General features: G+C 41.6%; 2 protein-coding genes across 6 annotated transcripts in view; one reads left to right on the top strand and one right to left on the bottom strand.

Annotated features, from left to right (window-relative positions):
- The window catches only part of fam221a (family with sequence similarity 221 member A), a 55,751-nt gene extending 43,183 nt beyond the window's left edge, over nt 1-12,568 (bottom strand). The window contains exon 1 of the mRNA XM_063069421.1: nt 12,214-12,568. Coding sequence (XP_062925491.1) covers nt 12,214-12,260 — 47 coding nt within the window. The 5' untranslated portion in view covers nt 12,261-12,568. The remainder of the gene's footprint in view (nt 1-12,213) is intronic.
- Nucleotides 1-19,223, top strand: part of LOC134357777 (alpha-1,6-mannosylglycoprotein 6-beta-N-acetylglucosaminyltransferase A-like) — a 158,465-nt gene that overhangs the window by 1,966 nt on the left and 137,276 nt on the right. The window contains exon 2 of one of the 5 annotated variants that reach the window (XM_063069414.1): nt 1,504-1,627. The exons of 3 other annotated variants lie outside the window; for them this stretch is intronic. The gene's annotated coding sequence lies outside the window, so the exon portion shown is untranslated. Of the gene's footprint in view, nt 1-852; nt 1,628-19,223 lie in introns of those variants that run through there. One more of the 5 variants, XM_063069413.1, reaches the window with a different exon arrangement.

Genomic DNA, 19,223 nt, shown 5'->3' with positions numbered 1-19,223 from the left:
AGCAGAATGGACTTGATGGGCAGAATGGCCTAATTTTGCTCCTGTGTCTTACGAAGATAAGTGATTGAATGCAGGATCATATCCAAGGGGCCTAAAGTCAACCAATGGTTATTCTGAGGACCTTGCAAGCCCTCTTAAGTAGCGCCCTGTTTATATACCCACAGCCACTCAAGCTGCAGTATGTGCAATTTGTTAAGGCTGTTTTGATATTTCTCAAAACTTTCCCCATGAGAAGGACAATGGGCAACAGGACCATGTGAATGTAGCTTTCCTTCCAGGTCACACACTGTCCTTGGACATTCACACACTTTACTATCATACCGTATGATCTTTGGTAAAGCCATGTGTGTAATACAATGTCGGCCCTATAACTTATCACCTTGATCATTCAGATTATAAGTTTGCAAGTATTATTTTACTGTATTCATTGTAATCAGTGAATTGTTTTATGTTAACAGCTATGTTTTAGCATACAGTCATCTATCTTCTTGGTATGTTAGTAGCCTAGTATAAAATAAGTGGATTACTTTTATAATTCTAAGAAAGGAAATAAAATATCATGGGGCAACTTCCTTGATTACATAATTAGTCGTGTTTCTGATCGTAATGTTAACAATGATTTTCTGTGTTCTTAATTTGTACTACATAAAATGCCTTTAGATATAGGATTTGGGATTTAGGGGATCTCACTGAGATTATACAGTCGTCATATTTGATTTGCTTTTATACCATAAAGTGGCCACTTTATTAGGTACACTTTCTTAATGCAAATATCTAACCAGCTAATCACATGGCAGCAACTCAATGCATAAAAGCATGCAGACATGGTCAAGAGATTCAGTTGTTGCTCAGACCAAACATCAAAATGGGGAAGAAATGTGATCTAAGTTACTTTGACCATGGGATGATTGTTGGTATCAGACAAGGTGGTTTGAATATCTCAGAAACTGCTGTTCTCCTGGGATTTTCATACACAACAGTCTCTAGCGTTTACAGAAAACGGTGTGAGAAACAAAAACTATCCAGTAGGTGACAGTTCTGTAGGCAAAAGTACCTTGTTAATGAGAGAGGTCAGAGGAGAATGGCCAGACTGGTTCAATGAATCTCAGGTTTATATATGGTGACATGTATGTACCTTGATAATAGTGCGACATTTGGGTCGACAGCCTGCCCTGGCATTTCTAATGACCAGCACTGTTTACTGTTCTTGTGTTAAAATGCTTTTGTGGGATTATGGTGGGAAGTTCCAGTTCATTTATTGTTACATTTTCGCTTGGGTTATGTAGTTATTTGCTTGTGTATTAGTGGGTCACCCTGTCTGTAACCGGGGTGTGTGATGGTCACCTTCCCTGTCTGTGGGAGACTGGTTGGGTTCACTCTCTGGGTCATGGTACCTGGTCTGTTTGTGTCTATCACAATAAAACTGTTGTTGAGTTGAACAGCTTCCTCATCTGTCATTATGGACCAAATGCTCACCACAATACATTTATTTTGAATTTACAGGAAGATGACAGTAACTCAAATAACAACAGTTACAACGGTTGTGTGCAGAAGAACATCTCTGAATGCACAATATATTGACCACAAAATGTGACAGAAAACCGTGAACGTAGACTCAGTGGCACAGGTACCTCATGTAATATAACTAGCAAGGGAAGTAACAGAATATCACCAGGCAGTTCCTCTATTGTGTGGCCATTTGTACCTCACACTCTCGTGGTATACAACAATTTGAGTTCAAGGCAGCAAAAAAAACCACAATAATATAAAGAACACATTAGTTATTTTAAAAACACACAATAAATATAAATACATAGGATAGCTTATTTCCATTGATTGTGTGTCCATGAAGTGATGCTAGGCACAGGAGTGTCTGTACATAAGGTGACTGATAGGAAATGATAAAGAGGTGGTGGTGGGTTGTGTTGGTGGGTGGAGGTGTTGATCAGGCTTGCTGCTTATGGAAAGAAGCTGTCTTGGAGTCTGGTGATCCTGGTGTGGATGCTACCTAGCCTCTTCCCCGATGGGAGTGGAATAAGCAGTTTATGAGCTGGGTGGACACAAAGGAGGTTGATCGGCAGTGTTAAACCACTTTGAATTATATCAACATTTAAATGCAAGTTTAACTACAAGTTATCAAAGACTAACATGCAGGGGTAGCAAGCAAAAGGATATTATTGGTAAGCACAGAAGTAAAGCGATCTTATTGCTAGTGTATAAGGTAGTAGTGAGGTGACTACTAGAATCAATTTTGTTCTCCTTATCTAAAATGGCATGCGTTTCTTGTACACAGTGAGTCAGAATCATATTTGTTATCAGTGACATATCAAAAAATTTGTTTTGTGCAGCAGTACAGTTCAAGACAGTAAAAAACTTACAATAAAAATAATAAAATTACTGCAAAACAGGAATAGTGAGATAGTGTTCATGATGATTCACTATATTGTTTCTATGGGCTGTGGTTTTGTCTGAGTAGACTGCAGTTATGTTCGTTAAAGTTAAGAAATATGAGAGAGCTCATCAAAATTTGGAAGGTTTTCCAAGAGTGACAGGCCGGCTGCAGGAAGATGTTTACCCTGCCGGGGGCAAAGGCTCAGAACAAAGGATAAGCTGTTTCAGAGCAAGAAGAGAGCTTTTTTATCCCGAACAGTGATTCTATACTCCAGAAAGTGTTATGGGTACTTAGCAACACACACAAAATGCTGGAGGAACTCAGCAGGCCAGGCAGCATCTATGGAAAAGAGTACAGTACAGTCAATGTTTCAGGTCGAGACCCTTCATCATCTGTGTGTGGTGTTTGGATTTCCAGCTTCTGCAGCTTTTCTCTTGTTCGTGGTTGGATACAGTCATCATTCTCATTGAAAACAGGGGTGTGGCAGGTTTCTGAACATGAAAGGACTTGTGATATGGTATGGTACTGAACGAGCAGATCGACTACGAACAGGACAAGGTTCAGGGCCGGCTGGCTTCCGCCCGCTGATTGTTCTGACGTGCCCTTGCCCATTTTTAATTGGGGTCAGTGTAGTCTGAATTTCTGCAGTCACAATGTGAAACACTTGGTATTTTCTACCGTGAAACTGATGTAGTCATTGAAATATTTTGTACTTTCCCTACACTCAGATTTAGATTTATTTATCACATGTATATCAAAACATAGAGTGAAAAGCACCACTTGTGTTAACAAGTCCACAGCTCTACAAGAGTAAAGGGAAGAATGTGAATTATTGAAAACTTTATTTATTAACTAGACTGCTTAACATCTGGTTGCATGAATTTTTAATGGTAAAATTACTGGCTGACCTACAATCTAATTTTATGCATGTGGGCTGTAATTCATTCAGGCAAATAATAGTTTTAATTATAGCATTTTAGCTACCAGCTTGATCATCAATGTACATTTCAGTCTCTTTCTTTGTGAAGTGCTGAAATAGCATTTCCTTTTTATGATTTGTAAGAAGTACAAGAAAGGAAATATTTTAGGGGGTCATGAGAGACTGTTCAGAGGATGGTGCACGTGTGGAACAAGCTGTCAGCGGGAGTGGTGTAGGTGGGTACAATTTCAACATTTAAGAGAAATTTGGAGAAGTAAGTGGATGGAAGGGGTGTGGTGATCAATAGTCCAGGAGCAGGTCGACCAAGTTTAATCCTCATTCAACCATGCATGAATGCCCATGAGTGCAGCCAAATGAAACAGTGTTCCTCTGGAGCACAGTGCAAAACATAGTACCTACAGTCACACAAAAAATGTATATAGCCCAAAGCCCTGAGTGTACAGTCAACCACGATACAGCTTGTCTTTCGCCGAGGGACAGCAGCAACTTCAGCTCGGACGTGGCGCCACGCCGCCTCTGGTGGATTGCACCAACTCCGCCTCTCACCTGTGTGGCTACACTGCAGCTTGACGCCTTGTCCTCGCTATGATGAAGGCCATGCAATTCTCCCTCAGATAGTGTATCAGACGCAGCATTCCATATTAACCATGTTCAACAGGGTCTTGCAATCACAAGAAAAACTACTGAGACAATCACACGCTGTTGGACTGCACATTGCCTTCGTGCACAGATTCCTCTGATGCTGAAAGCAGTATGATCTGCACCATCCAGCTCCTTCAGTTTCGCCAACAAGCAACTCACTGGTTGGGTAGACCTGCAGCACTTTTAAGTTCTTAATGTCCAACAAGGTCTTGGGATCATAAAAAATTAAGTTTTAAAAAAAGACAGTAACACCTTTGGTTGGCTCCGTAGAAGCCACTTCGACTGAGCGTGTCGCCATCTTAGGGGAAGTCAATGGGACAAGGCAGAATAATAGGTATGCATGGACTAGATGGCAGAAGGACCTGTTTCTGTACTGTACTCCTCTATGATTCCAACAAGAATTCAGCTAAATGGTCTTTGAATGCAGGACCATGCTCCTCCCCACATTACTTACATATATAACACTCGGTCTCAGCCCTCATATTTTATTGTTTTACAACATTGAATTACAGTGGATTTAATTTGGTCCTTTTGACACTGATCAGCAGAAAAGGACTCTTTTGTGTCAAGGTGAAAACAGATCTCTACAAAGTGATCTAAATTAATAACAAATATAAAACACAAAATGATTGATTGCACAAGTATTCACCCCCTTCGAGACAGTATTTAGTAGACACAGCTTTGACAGCAATTACAGCCTTGAGTCTGTGTGGCTAGGTCTCTAACAGCTTTGCAAATCTGGACACTGCAATTCTTCCCCATTCTTCTTTACAAAACTGTTCAAGCTCTGTCAGATTGCATGGGGATCGTGAATGAACAGCCCTTTTCAAATCTAGCCTCAAATTTTCATTTAGGTTGAGTTCTGGACTCTGACTTGGCCACTCCAGGACATTAACTTTGTTGTTTTTAAGCTATTCCTTTGTAGCTTTGGCTTTATACTTGAGGTTGTTGTCTTGCTGGAAAGCAAATCTTCTCCCAAGTCACAGTTCTCTTGCAGATAGCATCAGGTTTTCCTCCAGAATTTTCCTGTACCCATCCCTTATTTATTTATTATTATTTTTATGATTTTTTTTTCTTTCCCTTTTTTTCCTCTCTTTCTTTTTTCTCCCTCTGTCCCTCTCACTATAACTCCTTGCCCATCCTCTGGGCTTCTCCCCCCCCTTTCTTTCTCCCTAGGCCTCCCATCCCATGATCCTCTCCCTTCTCCAGCCTCGTATCCCTTTTTCCAGTCAACTTTCCAGCTCTTAACTCCATCCCCCTCCCCCTCCTGTCTTCTCCTATCATTTCGGATCTCCCCCTTCCCCTCCCACTTTCAAATCTCTTACTATCTTTTCTTTCAGTTAGTCCTGAGGAAGAGTCTTGGCCCGAAACGTTGACTGTACCTCTTCCTATAGATGCTGCCTGGTCTGCTGCGTTCACCAGCATTTTTTATGTGTGTTGCTAATATAACACCATGCCTAGTTTGGTGCCCTAATTTGCTTCACAATCCACAAACTTTAAACATTCTATTTTGTCACACCCTGAACAAACCTACTATCATTTTTCACGACTTGAGCATTATACACCTTGTATTTGCTTTGATAATTCTTACATTTCTAACAGCAAATATGTGAGAACACCAAGGCTTTCGGAAGGAGTTCACCATGGGCTTCTCCATTTGACGTACACCTGTACTTCACTATTGTTAAAGATGCTCTTGCAGCCAGGAAGATGATAAGAGAGAAGAGTGATAAATGTTACCCTTGCTCTGCTAATGAATACAGAAGGTGTTTTGTCTGTCAATATTAAATCATATAGCAAGAAGCATTTATAATTTTAATCTGTCCAGGAGCAAGGCAGCCTAGATAGCAGCGTTCTCAGTTTGATGATTGCTCAGTTACTCTTCAGAAACTGTCAGGCCTGAGAGCCTTGTTGTTACTTTTACTGGTGTCCAGTGTTACTCCAATTCCATATCTTAGATTGAGCACCATTGATATCCCCTCCTGCCCTGCTATCTCACAGCTTTAATGTCATAGAAAAGTTCAAAGTGCAAAGTAAATTTTATTATCAAAGTACATATATGTCAGCCCTGAGTTTCATTTGTCTGTGGGTATACTCAGCAAATCTATAGAATAGTAACTATAACAGGATCCATGAAAGTTCAACCAGAGTGCGGAAGACAACAAATTCTGCAAGTGCAAATATAAGTAAATAGCAATAAATAATGAGAACATGAGATAGAGTCCTTAAAAGTGAGATCAATGGTTGTGGGAACATTTCAATAATGGGGCAAGTGGGTGTACTTGTACTTTTTATTCAAGAACCTGATGGTTGGGGGGTAGTAACTGTTCTTGAACCTGATGTTGTGAGTCCTGAGGCTCTTGTACCTTCTTGGCGATGCCAGCAGTGAGAAAAGTGCATAACCTGGGTGGTGGAGATCCCTGCTGATGGATGCTGCTTTCCTATGACAGTGTTTCATGTAGATGTGCTGAATGGTTGGGAGGGCTTTACCTGTGACATACTGGGCTGAATCCACCACCTTTTGCAGGATTTTCCATTCAAAGGCATTGGTGTTTCCATGCCAGGCCAGGATGCAGCCAGTCAATATACTCTTCACTACACATCTATAGAAGTTTGTTAAAGTTTCAGATGTCGTGCTGAATCTCTGCAGACTCATAAGGAAGCAGAGAAGCTGCCGTGCTTTCTTTGTGATTGCAGTTACATGCTGGGTCCAGGACAAGTCCTCTGAGATAGTAACACCCAGGAATTTAACGTTGCTAACCCTTCCACCTCTGATCCTCCAGTGACCTCTGGTTTCCCTCTCCTGAAATCTGTAATCAGCTCCTTGGTCTTGCTGGTGTTGAGTGAGAGGTTGTTGTTATGCCAAATTTTCATTCTCCTTCCTGTATGCTGATTCATCGCCAACTTTGATACGGCCCACAACAACGGTGTTGTCAGCAAGCTTGAATGTGATATTGGAGTATTCAAATATTAGTACAAGTGCTGAGTAATGGATGTAATTAAGTAATTGATTTACAAATAGTTAATGAAGCAAAGAAATTGTTGCAGCTGTTGGCTTCTTAAAAAATTGTTGAGGAAAATTGAAAAGAAGTGTCAAAATTTCCAAAGTAAACTTCACAGACAGCTCTATATTTGATGTGGTCTTTATATTTGAGGATTGTGAAATTAATTCACGGGAAATACTTTCTGTGTAACCTTGTCCAAACTCCTGTCAGGCTGACTCTTGGCCTCAGTTCAAAGAAAAGCTGCAGCTTCTCATCAGCTTCGAAATGGTGGAGGGTCAAAAGCATGAGATCTAACTCCCATCTGGAGCTGTACCTGACCTGCTGCGTCTTCTCTCTTTTGTTACTATCTCAGATTTCCTGAACCCTTGGTATTTTAGTTATTAAGAGTCAGAGAAGACTACAATACAGAAACAGGCATTTTGGCCCATCTAGTCGATGCAGATCTGTTAGTCTTCCTAGTCCCATTGACCTGCACTGGGACCATAGCCCTTCATACCCCTCTCATCCATGCACCTATCCAAACTTCACAAGTTGCAATTGAACCCACATCTCCACTTCTTCTGGCAGCTCATTCCACACTCACACCACCTTCTGAGTGAAGAATTTCCCCTTCACGCTCTCCTTAAATATTTCACCTTTTGCCCTTAACCAATTACCCTTAGTTATACTCTCAATGGAATAAAGCCTGCTTGGCTTTATGCTATCTACACACCTCAAACCCCATTTGGTTTTGCTGAAATTCTAGTGTGTGGGTTGTTTACCAACTGAACTAGTTCAATACAATAACCTTGAGAGATCACCAACATCAAAACTACAGCTATAATATAAAGAAACTTTTAAAAAATTGTTAAAGTAATGACCTCAATTGGAGCCATGCAGCATTGAAACAGGCTCGAGGACAGCTTCTACCCCATGGTTTTATAAATGGTTCCCTAGTGCGATAAAATGGACTCTTAACATCACAATCTACCTTATTACGATTTTGCACGTTATTGTCCGTGTAACTGTGTCACTTTATTCTGCATTCTTTTGTCGTTTTACCCTGTACGACCTCAATACACTGTTTAATCTGTCCTTTATGAACTGTATGCAAGACAAGCTTTTCACTGTATTCCACTACCTGTGACAATAATAAACCAATTTCAGCACCGTCAGCCCAACCAGTCCTGGCCAACCATGATGCCCCAGTTGCCAACATTTATCCCAGAACCTAAACCTGTCCGACCCATGTACGTAGCCAGCTGTTTAATTTAAAGTTGTTATTGTACCTGCCTCATCCACTTCCTGTGGCAGCTCACTCCACATAGACAGCTACCTCCCTTTCTGGGAAAAAAAAGTTGCCCCTCAAGTCCCTCTTAAATCTTTCCCCTCTCACCTTAAACCTGTGCCCTCGAGTTCTTGATCCCACAACCCCAGGAACAACGGCTAAAGCGCACTCATCTTATTGATGGCCATCATGTTTTTATACACCTTTATAAAAACTCTGTCCCCCAGTTTGGGAAGCTGAGGGGGGTGATAGATAGGACGCATAGAGGGGTAGTTACTCTCAAGGTGCAGGACACTGGAAACTGAGTGAGAATCAGGAAGGGGAATGCAGAGGACCCCTGTGCTGTTCACATCCAACAACAGGTATATCACTTTGGATACTTCTAGGGGGCGGGGGTTAGGAAAGGCGACCTAGCAGAATAAAGTCACAGCGGTAAGGTCTCTGGCACTGTGCCTCAGAGGGGCAGGGAGCAGACGAGGCTTGCTGTGGAGTTAGAGGATTTGTTAGGTAGGGGTGCAGAAAGGAGGTCCTATGGACAAGAACAAGATTCTTGGATGGTGTGTTATCTCCCAGATGCCAGGGTTTGGGACATCTCCAATCAAGTCCTCAGCATTTTTAAGTGCGAGGGTGAACAGCCAAAGGTCATGGTCTATGTAGGTACCAATGACATGGATTGGACAAGTGACGAGGTTCTGCAAAGTGAGTTCATGGAGTTAAGTGCTAAGTTAAAGGGCAGGACCTCCAGGGTTATGACCTCAGGATTGCTGCCCATGCCTGGGGCTAGTGAGGCCAGAAATAAGAAGATTATGCAGTTTAATATGTGGCTAAGGAGCTGGGCTAGGGGAGAAGGCATCAAATTTTTGGATCATTGGAGTCTCTTCCAGAGAAGATGGGACATGTACAGAAGAGGGGGTTTGCACCTGTAAGGGGAGCTAATATCCTAGTGGGAAAGTTTGTTAGTGCTGCACAGGTGGGTTTAAACTAGAGTTGCAGGGGGATGGGTACCAGAGTGCCAAAACAGTTAGTGGAGAAGTTGTGGAGACAGATGCTATTAAGACATTAGACAAAGTCAGAAATCAAAATGTTTGGCATGGTGCAACTAGTGTCCTGAGCTATGTATATTTCAATGCAAGAAGTATTGTAGGAAAGGCAGATAAACTCAGGGCACGGATCAACACAGGGAATTATGATATTGTAGCCATCAGTGAGAGGGCAGGACTGGCAGCTGGATATTCTGGAGTTCCGTTGTTTTAGGTGCGACAGAGTGGGAGGGATTAAGACAGAAGGGCGTTGTTACTAAGCAGGGAAAATGTCAAGACAGTGCTCAGTCAGGACAGACTGGAGAACTCGTCTAGTGAGGCCTAATGGTTGGAAGTGAGGAATGAGAAAGGTATGACCACATTAATGGGGATATATTACAGACCACCCAACAGTCCATGGGATTTACAGGAACAAATTTGTAGAGAGATCGCAGACTTGGAAGAAACACAAGGTTGTTATGATAGGTAATTTTAACTTTCCCATATTGTCTGGGACTCCCATACTGTAAAAGGACTAGATGGGATTTTTTCAGGAATATTTCCTTAATCAGTACATAGAAGTCCCAACGAGAGAGTATGCAATACTGGATCTGTTTTTAGAGAATGAGACAGAGCAGGTGACAGAAGTTTGTGTTAGGGAACACTTTGCATCTAGTGATCACAATGCCATTAGTTTCAAAGTAAGCATGCAAAAAGATAAGTCTGGTCTGAGGGTTTAGATTCTAAATCGATGTACGGCCAATTTTGATAGTATCAGAAAGGATCTAACAAGTGTGGATTGGGACAGGCTATTTTCTGGCAAAGGTATACTTGGTAAGTGAGAGGCCTTCAAAACTGAAATTTTGAGAGTGCAAAGCTTGTATGTGTCTGTCAGAATAACAGGTTTAAGGAGCCTTAGTTTTCAAGAGATATTGAGGCTCTGGAAAAGAAAACATAGAGGCATAGCCTTAACAAAAAAGGTAAACGAGAATCCTAAGGAATTCTGCAAATAGGTTAACAGCAATAGGATTGCAAGGGACAAAATTAGTCCTCAGGAAGATCAAAATGGTAATCTATGTGTGGAGCCAAAAGAGATGAAGGAGATCTGACATGGAACTTTTGTATCCATATTTACTCAGGAGACAGCCAGAGAGTCTATGGAAGTGAGACAAAGCAGCGTCGAGGTTATGGACCCTATACAGATTACAGAGTTGTTTGCTCTCTTGAGGCAAATTGGGGTGGATAAATCCCTAGGGACTGACAAGGTGTTCCCTCAGACTTTACGGGAGGCAAGTGCAGAAATTGCACAGGCCCTAGCAAAGATATTTAAATCATCCTTGGCGACAATGAGGTGCTGGAGGATAACTAAAGTTGTTCCGCTGTTTCAGAAAGGCTGTAAAGCAGGAAATTATAGGCCAGTGAGCCTGACAGCAGTAGTGGGAAAGTTATTGAAAGGTATTCTATGGGACTGGATGTAAGAGTTAGACATGGACTGATTAAGGATAGTCAGCATGGCTTTATACATGATAGGTCATGTTTAACCAACCTTATAGTTTTTCTGGGAAAGCTGATGAAAACAAAGCAGTGGATGTTGTCTGCATGGACAAGGTCCCACATGGGGGGTTGGTCAACAAGGTTTAGTCCCTTGACATTAAAGATGAAGTAGTAATCGGATTAGATATTGGCATTGCGGGAGAAGCCAGAGAGTGGTAGTGGATGGTTGCCTCTCTGACTGGAGGCCTGTGACTAGTGGTGTGCTGCAGGGATCGGTGCTGGGTCCATTGTTGTTTGCCATCTATATCAATGATCTGGATGATAATGTGGTTAACTGGATCAGCAAATTTGCAGATGACACCAAGATTGGGAGTGTAGTGGACAGCAAGGAAGACTATGAGAGCTTGCAGTGGGATCTGAACCAGCTGGAAAACTAAGAGAAGGAATTTATTAAAGACAAATGCAAGGTGTTGCATTTCAGTCGGATCTACCAGAGTAGGTTTTACAGTGAAAGCCAGGGCACTGAGAAGTGCGATAGAACAAAGTGATCTGGCAGTACAGTCCACAATTCATTGAAAGTGGCAGCAGAGATCAGTAGGGTCATAAAGAAAGCTCTTGGCTCATTGACCTTCATAAATCAAAGTATTGTGTACTACAGATGGGATGTTATGTTGTTTGAGATGTTGGTGCAGCCTAATTTGGTATTGTGTGCAGTTTTGATCTCCTGCCCACAGGAAAGATGTCAATAAGGTTGAAAGAACATCAAGAAAACTTGCATGGAAATGCTGGATCTGGAGGACCTGAATTATATGGAAAGATTGAATAAATTAGGACTATATTCCTTAGAATGTAGCAGATTGAGAGGAGATTTGATAGAGGTATACAAAATTAGAAGGGGTATAGATGGGGTAAATGCAAGCATGGTTTTTCCACTGATGTTGGGAGGGACTACAACTAGAGGTCATGGTTATGGTTGAAAGGTGAAAATTTTGAGGGGACCTTGAGGGGAAACTTTTTCACTCGAAGGGTTATGAGAGTGTGGAACGAGCTGCCAGTGCAAGTGGTACATTTCACCATTTAAGGGAAGTTTGGATAGGAACACGGATGGTAGGGGTCTGTAAGGCTATGGTTAAGTTGTTCGGCATGGACAAGATGGGCCAGAAGGTCTGTTTCTGTGTTATACACTTCTGTGAGTCTATGACTCCTACATGGTAAGGAATAAATTCTTAGTCTGTCCAACTTATCCCCCTGAAAATTCAGTCCCTGAACTCAAAGTAAGTTTATTATTGAAATATGTATATGTCACTTTATACTACCTTGAGATTCATTTCCTTGCGGGCATTTATTAGAAATTAAAGAAATGCAATAGAACTTATGAAAAGCTATACATAAAAAGTGACAAACAACCATTGTACAAATGACAAATAGCACAAATAAAAATAAATAAATAATACCTGTGCCTGGGTCGCGTCCTTGTAAATCTTGTCTGCACACCTTGCATGTGAAAAGAACATCCTTTCTATAGCAAGGCAGTCAAAAGTGACCACAACAGAAGTGTGGCCTCATGGAGTCCAGTACGACCTCCCCATCATCTCAATCATTTTCCTTGCTTTAATGTCCGTGCTCAGCATTTGGCAGAATCGGTGGGCAGAATGAGACACTGACTCCTGTACATGATTAAATGATATGCCACAAGTGCTTTGCTCCAAACAATTACAGATTATCTACAAAAAATCATGAAGAAATTTGACATTTAACGCTAATAATTTCACGATGTTCTGCATCTGAACAATTATGCTTCTATGTAGGTCAGTTGGCAGGAGCCTATTCTGGCAGTGTGATTTGACTGCCTTTTATAGTAACTTCAACACAGTGGGTGCCTCACATAATCTCAATATAACCTGCTGTAGGCATCTTGTTATCTTCTTGGCAGGCTGAACTATTTATATCTGAAGACTACGTTTTAGTTCATCACTCCATCTGTTTATCCTTTAGTAATGAAGCCAGGTTTTTCAGATATCAAAAAAGGATATGAATCACAACAGGAATGACGATAATATGTCCTTGAACTCAAATTATAACCATATAACAATTACAGCACAGAAACAGGCCATCTCGGCCCTTCTAGTCCGTGCCGAACTCTTAGTCTCGCCTAGTCCCACCGACCTGCACTCAGCCCATAACCCCCTATTCCTTTCCTGTCCATACATCTATCCAATTTAACTTTAAACGACTACATCAAACCTGCCTCAACCACTTCTACTGGAAGCTCATTCCACACAGTTACCACTCTCTGAGTAAAGAAGTTCCCCCTCATGTTACTCCTAAACCTTTGCCCTTTAACTCTCAACTCATGTCCTCTTGTTTGAATCTCCCCCATTCTCAATAGAAAAAGCCTATCCACATCAACTCTATCAATCCCTTTCATAATTTTGAACACTTCTATCAAGTTCCCCCTCAACCTTCTACGCTCCTAAGAATAAAGACCTAACTTGTTCAACCTTTCTCTGTAACTTAGGAGATGAAACCCAGGCAACATTTTAGTAAACCTCCTCTGTACTCTCTCAATTTTATTGACATCTTTCCTGTAATTCGGTGACCAGAACTGTACACAATACTCCAAATTTGGCCTTACTAATGCCTTATACAAATTCAACATTACATCCCAACTCCTATACTCAATGCTCTGATTTATAAAGGCCAGCATACCAAAAGCTTTCTTCACCACCCTATCCACATGAGATTCCACCTTCAGGGAACTATGCACCATTATTCCTAGATCCCTCTGTTCTACTGCATTCTTCAATGCCCTACCATTTACCATGTATATCCTATTTTGATTAGTCCTACCAAAATGTAGCACCTCACATTTTTCAGCATTAAACTCCATCTGCCATCTTTCAGCCCACTCTTCTAACTGGCCTAAATCTCTCTGCAAGCTTTGAAAACCTCCTTCATTATCCACAACGCCACCTATCTTAGTATCATCTGCATACTTACTAATCCAATTTACCACCCCATCATCTAGATAATTAATATATATGACAAACAACACCGGACCCAGTACAGATCCCTGAGGCACACCACTACACACCGTCCTCCTATCTGACACACAGTTATCCACCACTACTCTCTGGTGTCTCCCATCTAGCCACTGCTGAATCTGTTTAACTACTTCAATATTAATGCCTAACGATTGAATCTTCCTAACTAACCTTCCGTGTGGAGCCTTGTCAAAGGCCTTACTGAAGTCCATATAGATAACATCCACCGCTTTACCCTCGTCAACTTTCTTAGTAACCTCATCAAAAAATTCAGTAAGGTTTGTTAAACACGACCTTCCACGCACAAATCCATGTTGACTGTTCCTAATCAGACCCTGTCTATCCAGATAATTATATATACCATCTCTAAGAATACTTTCCATCAATTTACACACCACTGACGTCAAATTCACAGGCCGATAATTGCTAGGTTTACTCTTAGAACCCTGTATAAACAATGGAACCACAGGACCGATATGTCAATCTTCTGGCACCATCCCCGTATCTAATGACATTTGAAATATTTCTGTCAGAGCCCCTGCTATTTCCACACTAACTTCCCTCAAGGTCCTAGAGAATATCTTGTCCGGACCTGGAGTCTTATCCACTTTTATATTCCTCAAAAGCGCCAGTACTTCCTCTTCTTTAATCGTCATACTTTCCATAACTACCCTTCTTGTTTCCTTTACACAATTCAATATCCTTCTCCTTAGTGAATACCGAAGAAAAGAAATTGTTCAAAATCTCCCCCATCTCTTTTGGCTCCGCACATAGCCGTCCACTCTGATTCTCTAAGGGACCAATTTTATCCCTCACTATCCTTTTGCTATTAACAATACTGTGGAAACCCTTTGGATTTATTTTCACCTTACTTGCCAAAGCAGCCATGTATCTTCTTTTAGCTTTTCTAATTTCTTTCTTAAGATTATTTTTACATTCTTTATGTTCCTCGAGCACCTCATTAACTCCAAGCTGCCTATATTTATTGAAGAAGATCCCTCTCTTTTTCCGAACCAAGTTTCCAATATCCCTTGAAAACCATGGCTCTCTCAAACTTTTAACCTTTCCTTTCAACCTAACAGAAACGTAAAGATCCTGTACCCTCAAAATTTCACCTTTAAATTACCTCCATTTCTCTATTACATCCTTCCCATGAAACAAATTGTCCCAATCCACTCCTTCTATATCCTTTCGCATCTCCTCAAAGTTAGCCTTTCTTCAATCAAAAATCTCAACTCTGGGTCCAGTCCTATCCTTCTCCATAATTATATTGAAACTAGTGGTATTGTGATCACTGGACCCGAAGTGCTCCCCAACACATACCTCCGTCACCTGCCCTATCTCATTCCCTAACAGGAGATCCAACACTGTCCCTTCTCTGGTTGGTTCCTCTATGTATTGCTGCAAAAAACTATCCTGCACACATTTGACAAACTCCAAACCATCCAGCTCTTTTACAGAATGGGCTTCCCAGTCTATGTGTGGAAGATTAAAATCTCCCACAATCACAACCTTGTGCTTACTACAAATATCTGCTATCTCCTTACAAATTTGCTCCTCCAGTTCTCTGTCCCCATTAGGTGGTCTATAATACACCCCTATAAGCGTCACAACACCTTTCCTGTTCCTCAATTCCACCCAAATAGCCTCCCTAGACGAGTCCACTAATCTATCCTGCCAGAGCACCGCTGTTATATTTTCTCTGACAAGCAATGCAACACCTTCCCCTCTTGCCCCTCCTATTCTATCACACCTGAAGCAATGAAATCCTGGAATATTTAGTTGCCAATCACACCCCTCCTGCAACCACGTTTCACTAATAGCTACAACATCATATTTCCGGATATCAGTCCCTGCTCTAAGCTCATCCACCTTTCTTACAATGTTCCTAGCTTTAAAATAGATGCATTTAAGAAACTCTCCACCTCCTACTCTCTGTTTATCCTTAATGGAGCAAACAACTTCGTTATCTTTTTCTTCCTTGTCCCCTACATCTTTGGTCTGAGTGCTCCCATTCTCTGTCCCCTGCCTATCCTCCCTCACACACTGTCTACTAGCTTTCTCTATCTGTGAACTAACCTCCTCTCTCCTAGTCTCTTTAATTTGATTCCCACCCCCCCCCAACCATTCTAGTTTAAAGTCACCTCAGTAGCCCTCGCAAATCTCCCCGCCAGGATATTGCTCCCCCTAGGATTCAAGTGTAAACCGTCCTTTTTGTACAGGTCACACCTGCGCCAAAAGAGGTCCCAATGATCCAAAAACTTGAATCCCTTCCGCCTGCTCCAATCCCTCAGCGAATGTAATGGCCTCTCTGCAATGTTTCACTGCTGAGCTAATGGTTTCTCCGTAGCAGCAATGTTTTGGTTATGACTAGAGAAAACAGGGTTTTGGAGTGTGTGGTTATCCAATGAGAGAAATGTTCTTTCTTGTGAGTCTGGAAGAGAGATTTTCATGATCTTTTGCCAGGGAGAGATGAGAAGACACGAATGGAGAGAGTGGGCCCTTTTTCCTTCTGTTTTTTTTTGTTTTCTTTACTAACCTATAGTCAAAGTAAGAATTATAAAGCTCAATCATTTAATCGCATATTGTGTACTGCTTGTTATTTCACGGTACTTATTTGTAAGAGGGGACACATCAAGCAGCATCCACCCAAACAAGATTTCCTAAGTTTGGCCAGGTTGGGGTCTGTTACCTCCAATAATAAGCTGCTAGCCGAAGCAAGAGTTACATGAGGTTAGATGACTGAGTGAATCGCTTCCCACGTTCACAGCAGGTGAACTGCCTCTCCCCAGTGTGAACTCACTGATGCACAATGATTATCATGTGCCACAAGAGAGTCTGAGGTACAAACGGCCACACAATAGAGGAACTGCAGTGTGATATTTTGTTACAACCGTTATTAGTTATATTCCAAAAACATTCAGTGGCCACTTTATTAGGTACAATTACACTACAGGTACCACATTAATATCTCTTGAACTCAAATTGTTGTGTACCACAGGACAGTCTGAGGTATAAATGGCCACGCAATAGAGGAACTGCGTAGTGTTACTGCCGTTGTTAGTTATATTATACATGTACACTCAGTGTATGTTCATGTTCTTCTGCTGCTATGGCCTATCCACATCAAGATTTAACATGTTCAGAGATGCTCTTCTGCACACTAGTGTTGTAACATGTAGTTATTTTAGTTACTGTTGCCTTCCTGTCAGCTTGAACCAGTCTGGCCATTCTCCTCTGACCTTTCTCATTAACAAGATATTTTTACCCACAGAACTCACTGGATATTTTTTGTTTATGGCATCATTCCCTGTAAATTCCAGAGACACTGGTAGAAAATCCCGTGGGAGTAAGCAGTTTATGAGATACTCAAACCACTCCATCTGGCATCAACAATCATTCCACAGCCAAAGTCATTTAGATCACATTTCTTTCCCATTCTGATGTTTGGTCTGGACAACAACCAAATCTCTTGGCCATGTCTGCATGCATTTATGCATTGAGTTGCTGTTAGATATTTGCATTATTGAGCAGGTGTACAGGTATACCTAATAAAGTGGCCACTGAGTGTATGTTACCAGAAATTCCTATAATAGTGGAAGGAGCATGCTGGGATTAACCTGTCTATACCCCACATAATTTTGTTTACTTCTTTCAAATCTCCCTTCATTCTTCCACGTTCTGGGAATAAAGTCCTAACTTCAACCTTTCCCTGTAACCCAGGTCCTCAAGTCCTGGCAACATCTGTGTAAATTTTCTCTGCACTCTTTCAATCTTTTTTCCATCTTTCCTGCAGCCAGATGGCCAGAACGAATTATAAGACCAGAAGACATGGGAGCAGAATTAGGCCATTTGTCCCAGTGAGTCTGCTCTGCCATTTCATCATGGCTGATCCATTTTTACTCTCAGCCCCGATCTCCTGCCTTCGCCCCCGTATTCCTTCATGCCCTAACCAATCAATAATCCTTCAAACTCTGCCTTAAATACACATAAAGACTTGGCCTCCACAGCTACCTGTGGCAACGAATTCCACAGATTCACTACTCTGCAGCTAAAGAAATTCCTCCTCATCTCCATTCTAAAAGGATGCCACTGTATTCTGAGGCTGTGTGCTCTGGTCTTAGACACACCCACCATAGGAAACATCTTCTCCACATCAACCCTGTCAAGGCCTTTCACCATTTGATAGGTTTCAGTAAGATCACCCTTCATTCTTATGAGTTCCAGTGAATACAGGCCTAGAGCCATCCAACACTCTTCATATGACAAGCCGTTTAATCCTGGAATCATTTTTATGAACCTCCTTTGAACTCTCTCCAGTTTCAGCACATCCTTTCTAGGGGGCCGAAAACTGCTCATAATACTCCAAATGAGGCCTCACCAGTGCCTTGTAAAGCCACAGCATCACATCCTTGCTCTTATATTCTAGATCTCTTGAAATGAATACTAACATGGCATTTGCCTTCTTCACCACCAACTCAACCTGCAAGTTAACCTTCAGGGTGTTCTGCACAAGGACTCCCAAGTCCCTTTGCATCTCAGATTCCTGGATTTTTTCCCCATTTAGAAAATAGTCCACACATTTATTTCTATTACCAAAGTGCATGACCATGCATTTTCCAACATTGTATTTCATTTGCCACTTTCTTGCCCATTCTCCTAATCTGTCTAAGTCTTTCTGCATCCTACCTGTTTCCTCAACACTACCTGCCCCTCCACCAATCTTTGTATCTTCTGTAAACTTAGCAACAAAGCCATCTATTCCATCATCTAAGTCATTTATATATAGCATAAAAAGAAGCGGTCCAACACCGACCACTGTGGAACACTACTAGTCACTGGTAGCCAACCAGAAAGGATCCTTTTTATTCCCACTCGCTGCCTCCTACCAATCAGCCAATGTACAACTTTCCTGTAATGCTTAACTTGGTAATAGCCTCATGTGTGGCACCTTATCAAAGCCCTTCTGAAAATCCAAATATACAACATCCACTGCATCCCCTTATCTATCCTACTTATAATCTCCTCAAAGAATTCAAACAGGTTTTTCAGGCAGGATTTTCCCTGAAGGAAACCATGCTGACTTTGTACTATCTTGTCCTGTGTCACCAAGTACTCCATCATTTCATCCTTAACGATTGACTTCAACGTCTTCCCAACCAATAAGGTCAGGCTAACTGGTCTATCATTTCCTTTCTGCTGCCTTCCTCCTTTCTTAAAGAGTGGAATAACATTTGCAATTTTCCAGACAGAGTCAAGTGAGTTTTGAAAGGTCATTTCTAATGCCACCATAATCTCTAACAGTTCCTCTTTCAGAACCCTAGGGTGCAGTTCCTCTGGTCCGGGTGACTTGTGTACCTTTAGGTCTTTCAGCTTTTTGAGCACCTTCTCCCTTGTAACAGTAACTGCACCCACTTCTC

The sequence above is a fragment of the Mobula hypostoma genome, chromosome 17 (genome assembly GCF_963921235.1).
Source record: "Mobula hypostoma chromosome 17, sMobHyp1.1, whole genome shotgun sequence".
NCBI lineage: Eukaryota > Metazoa > Chordata > Chondrichthyes > Myliobatiformes > Myliobatidae > Mobula > Mobula hypostoma.
This window is presented reverse-complemented; position numbering and strand designations above follow the sequence as displayed.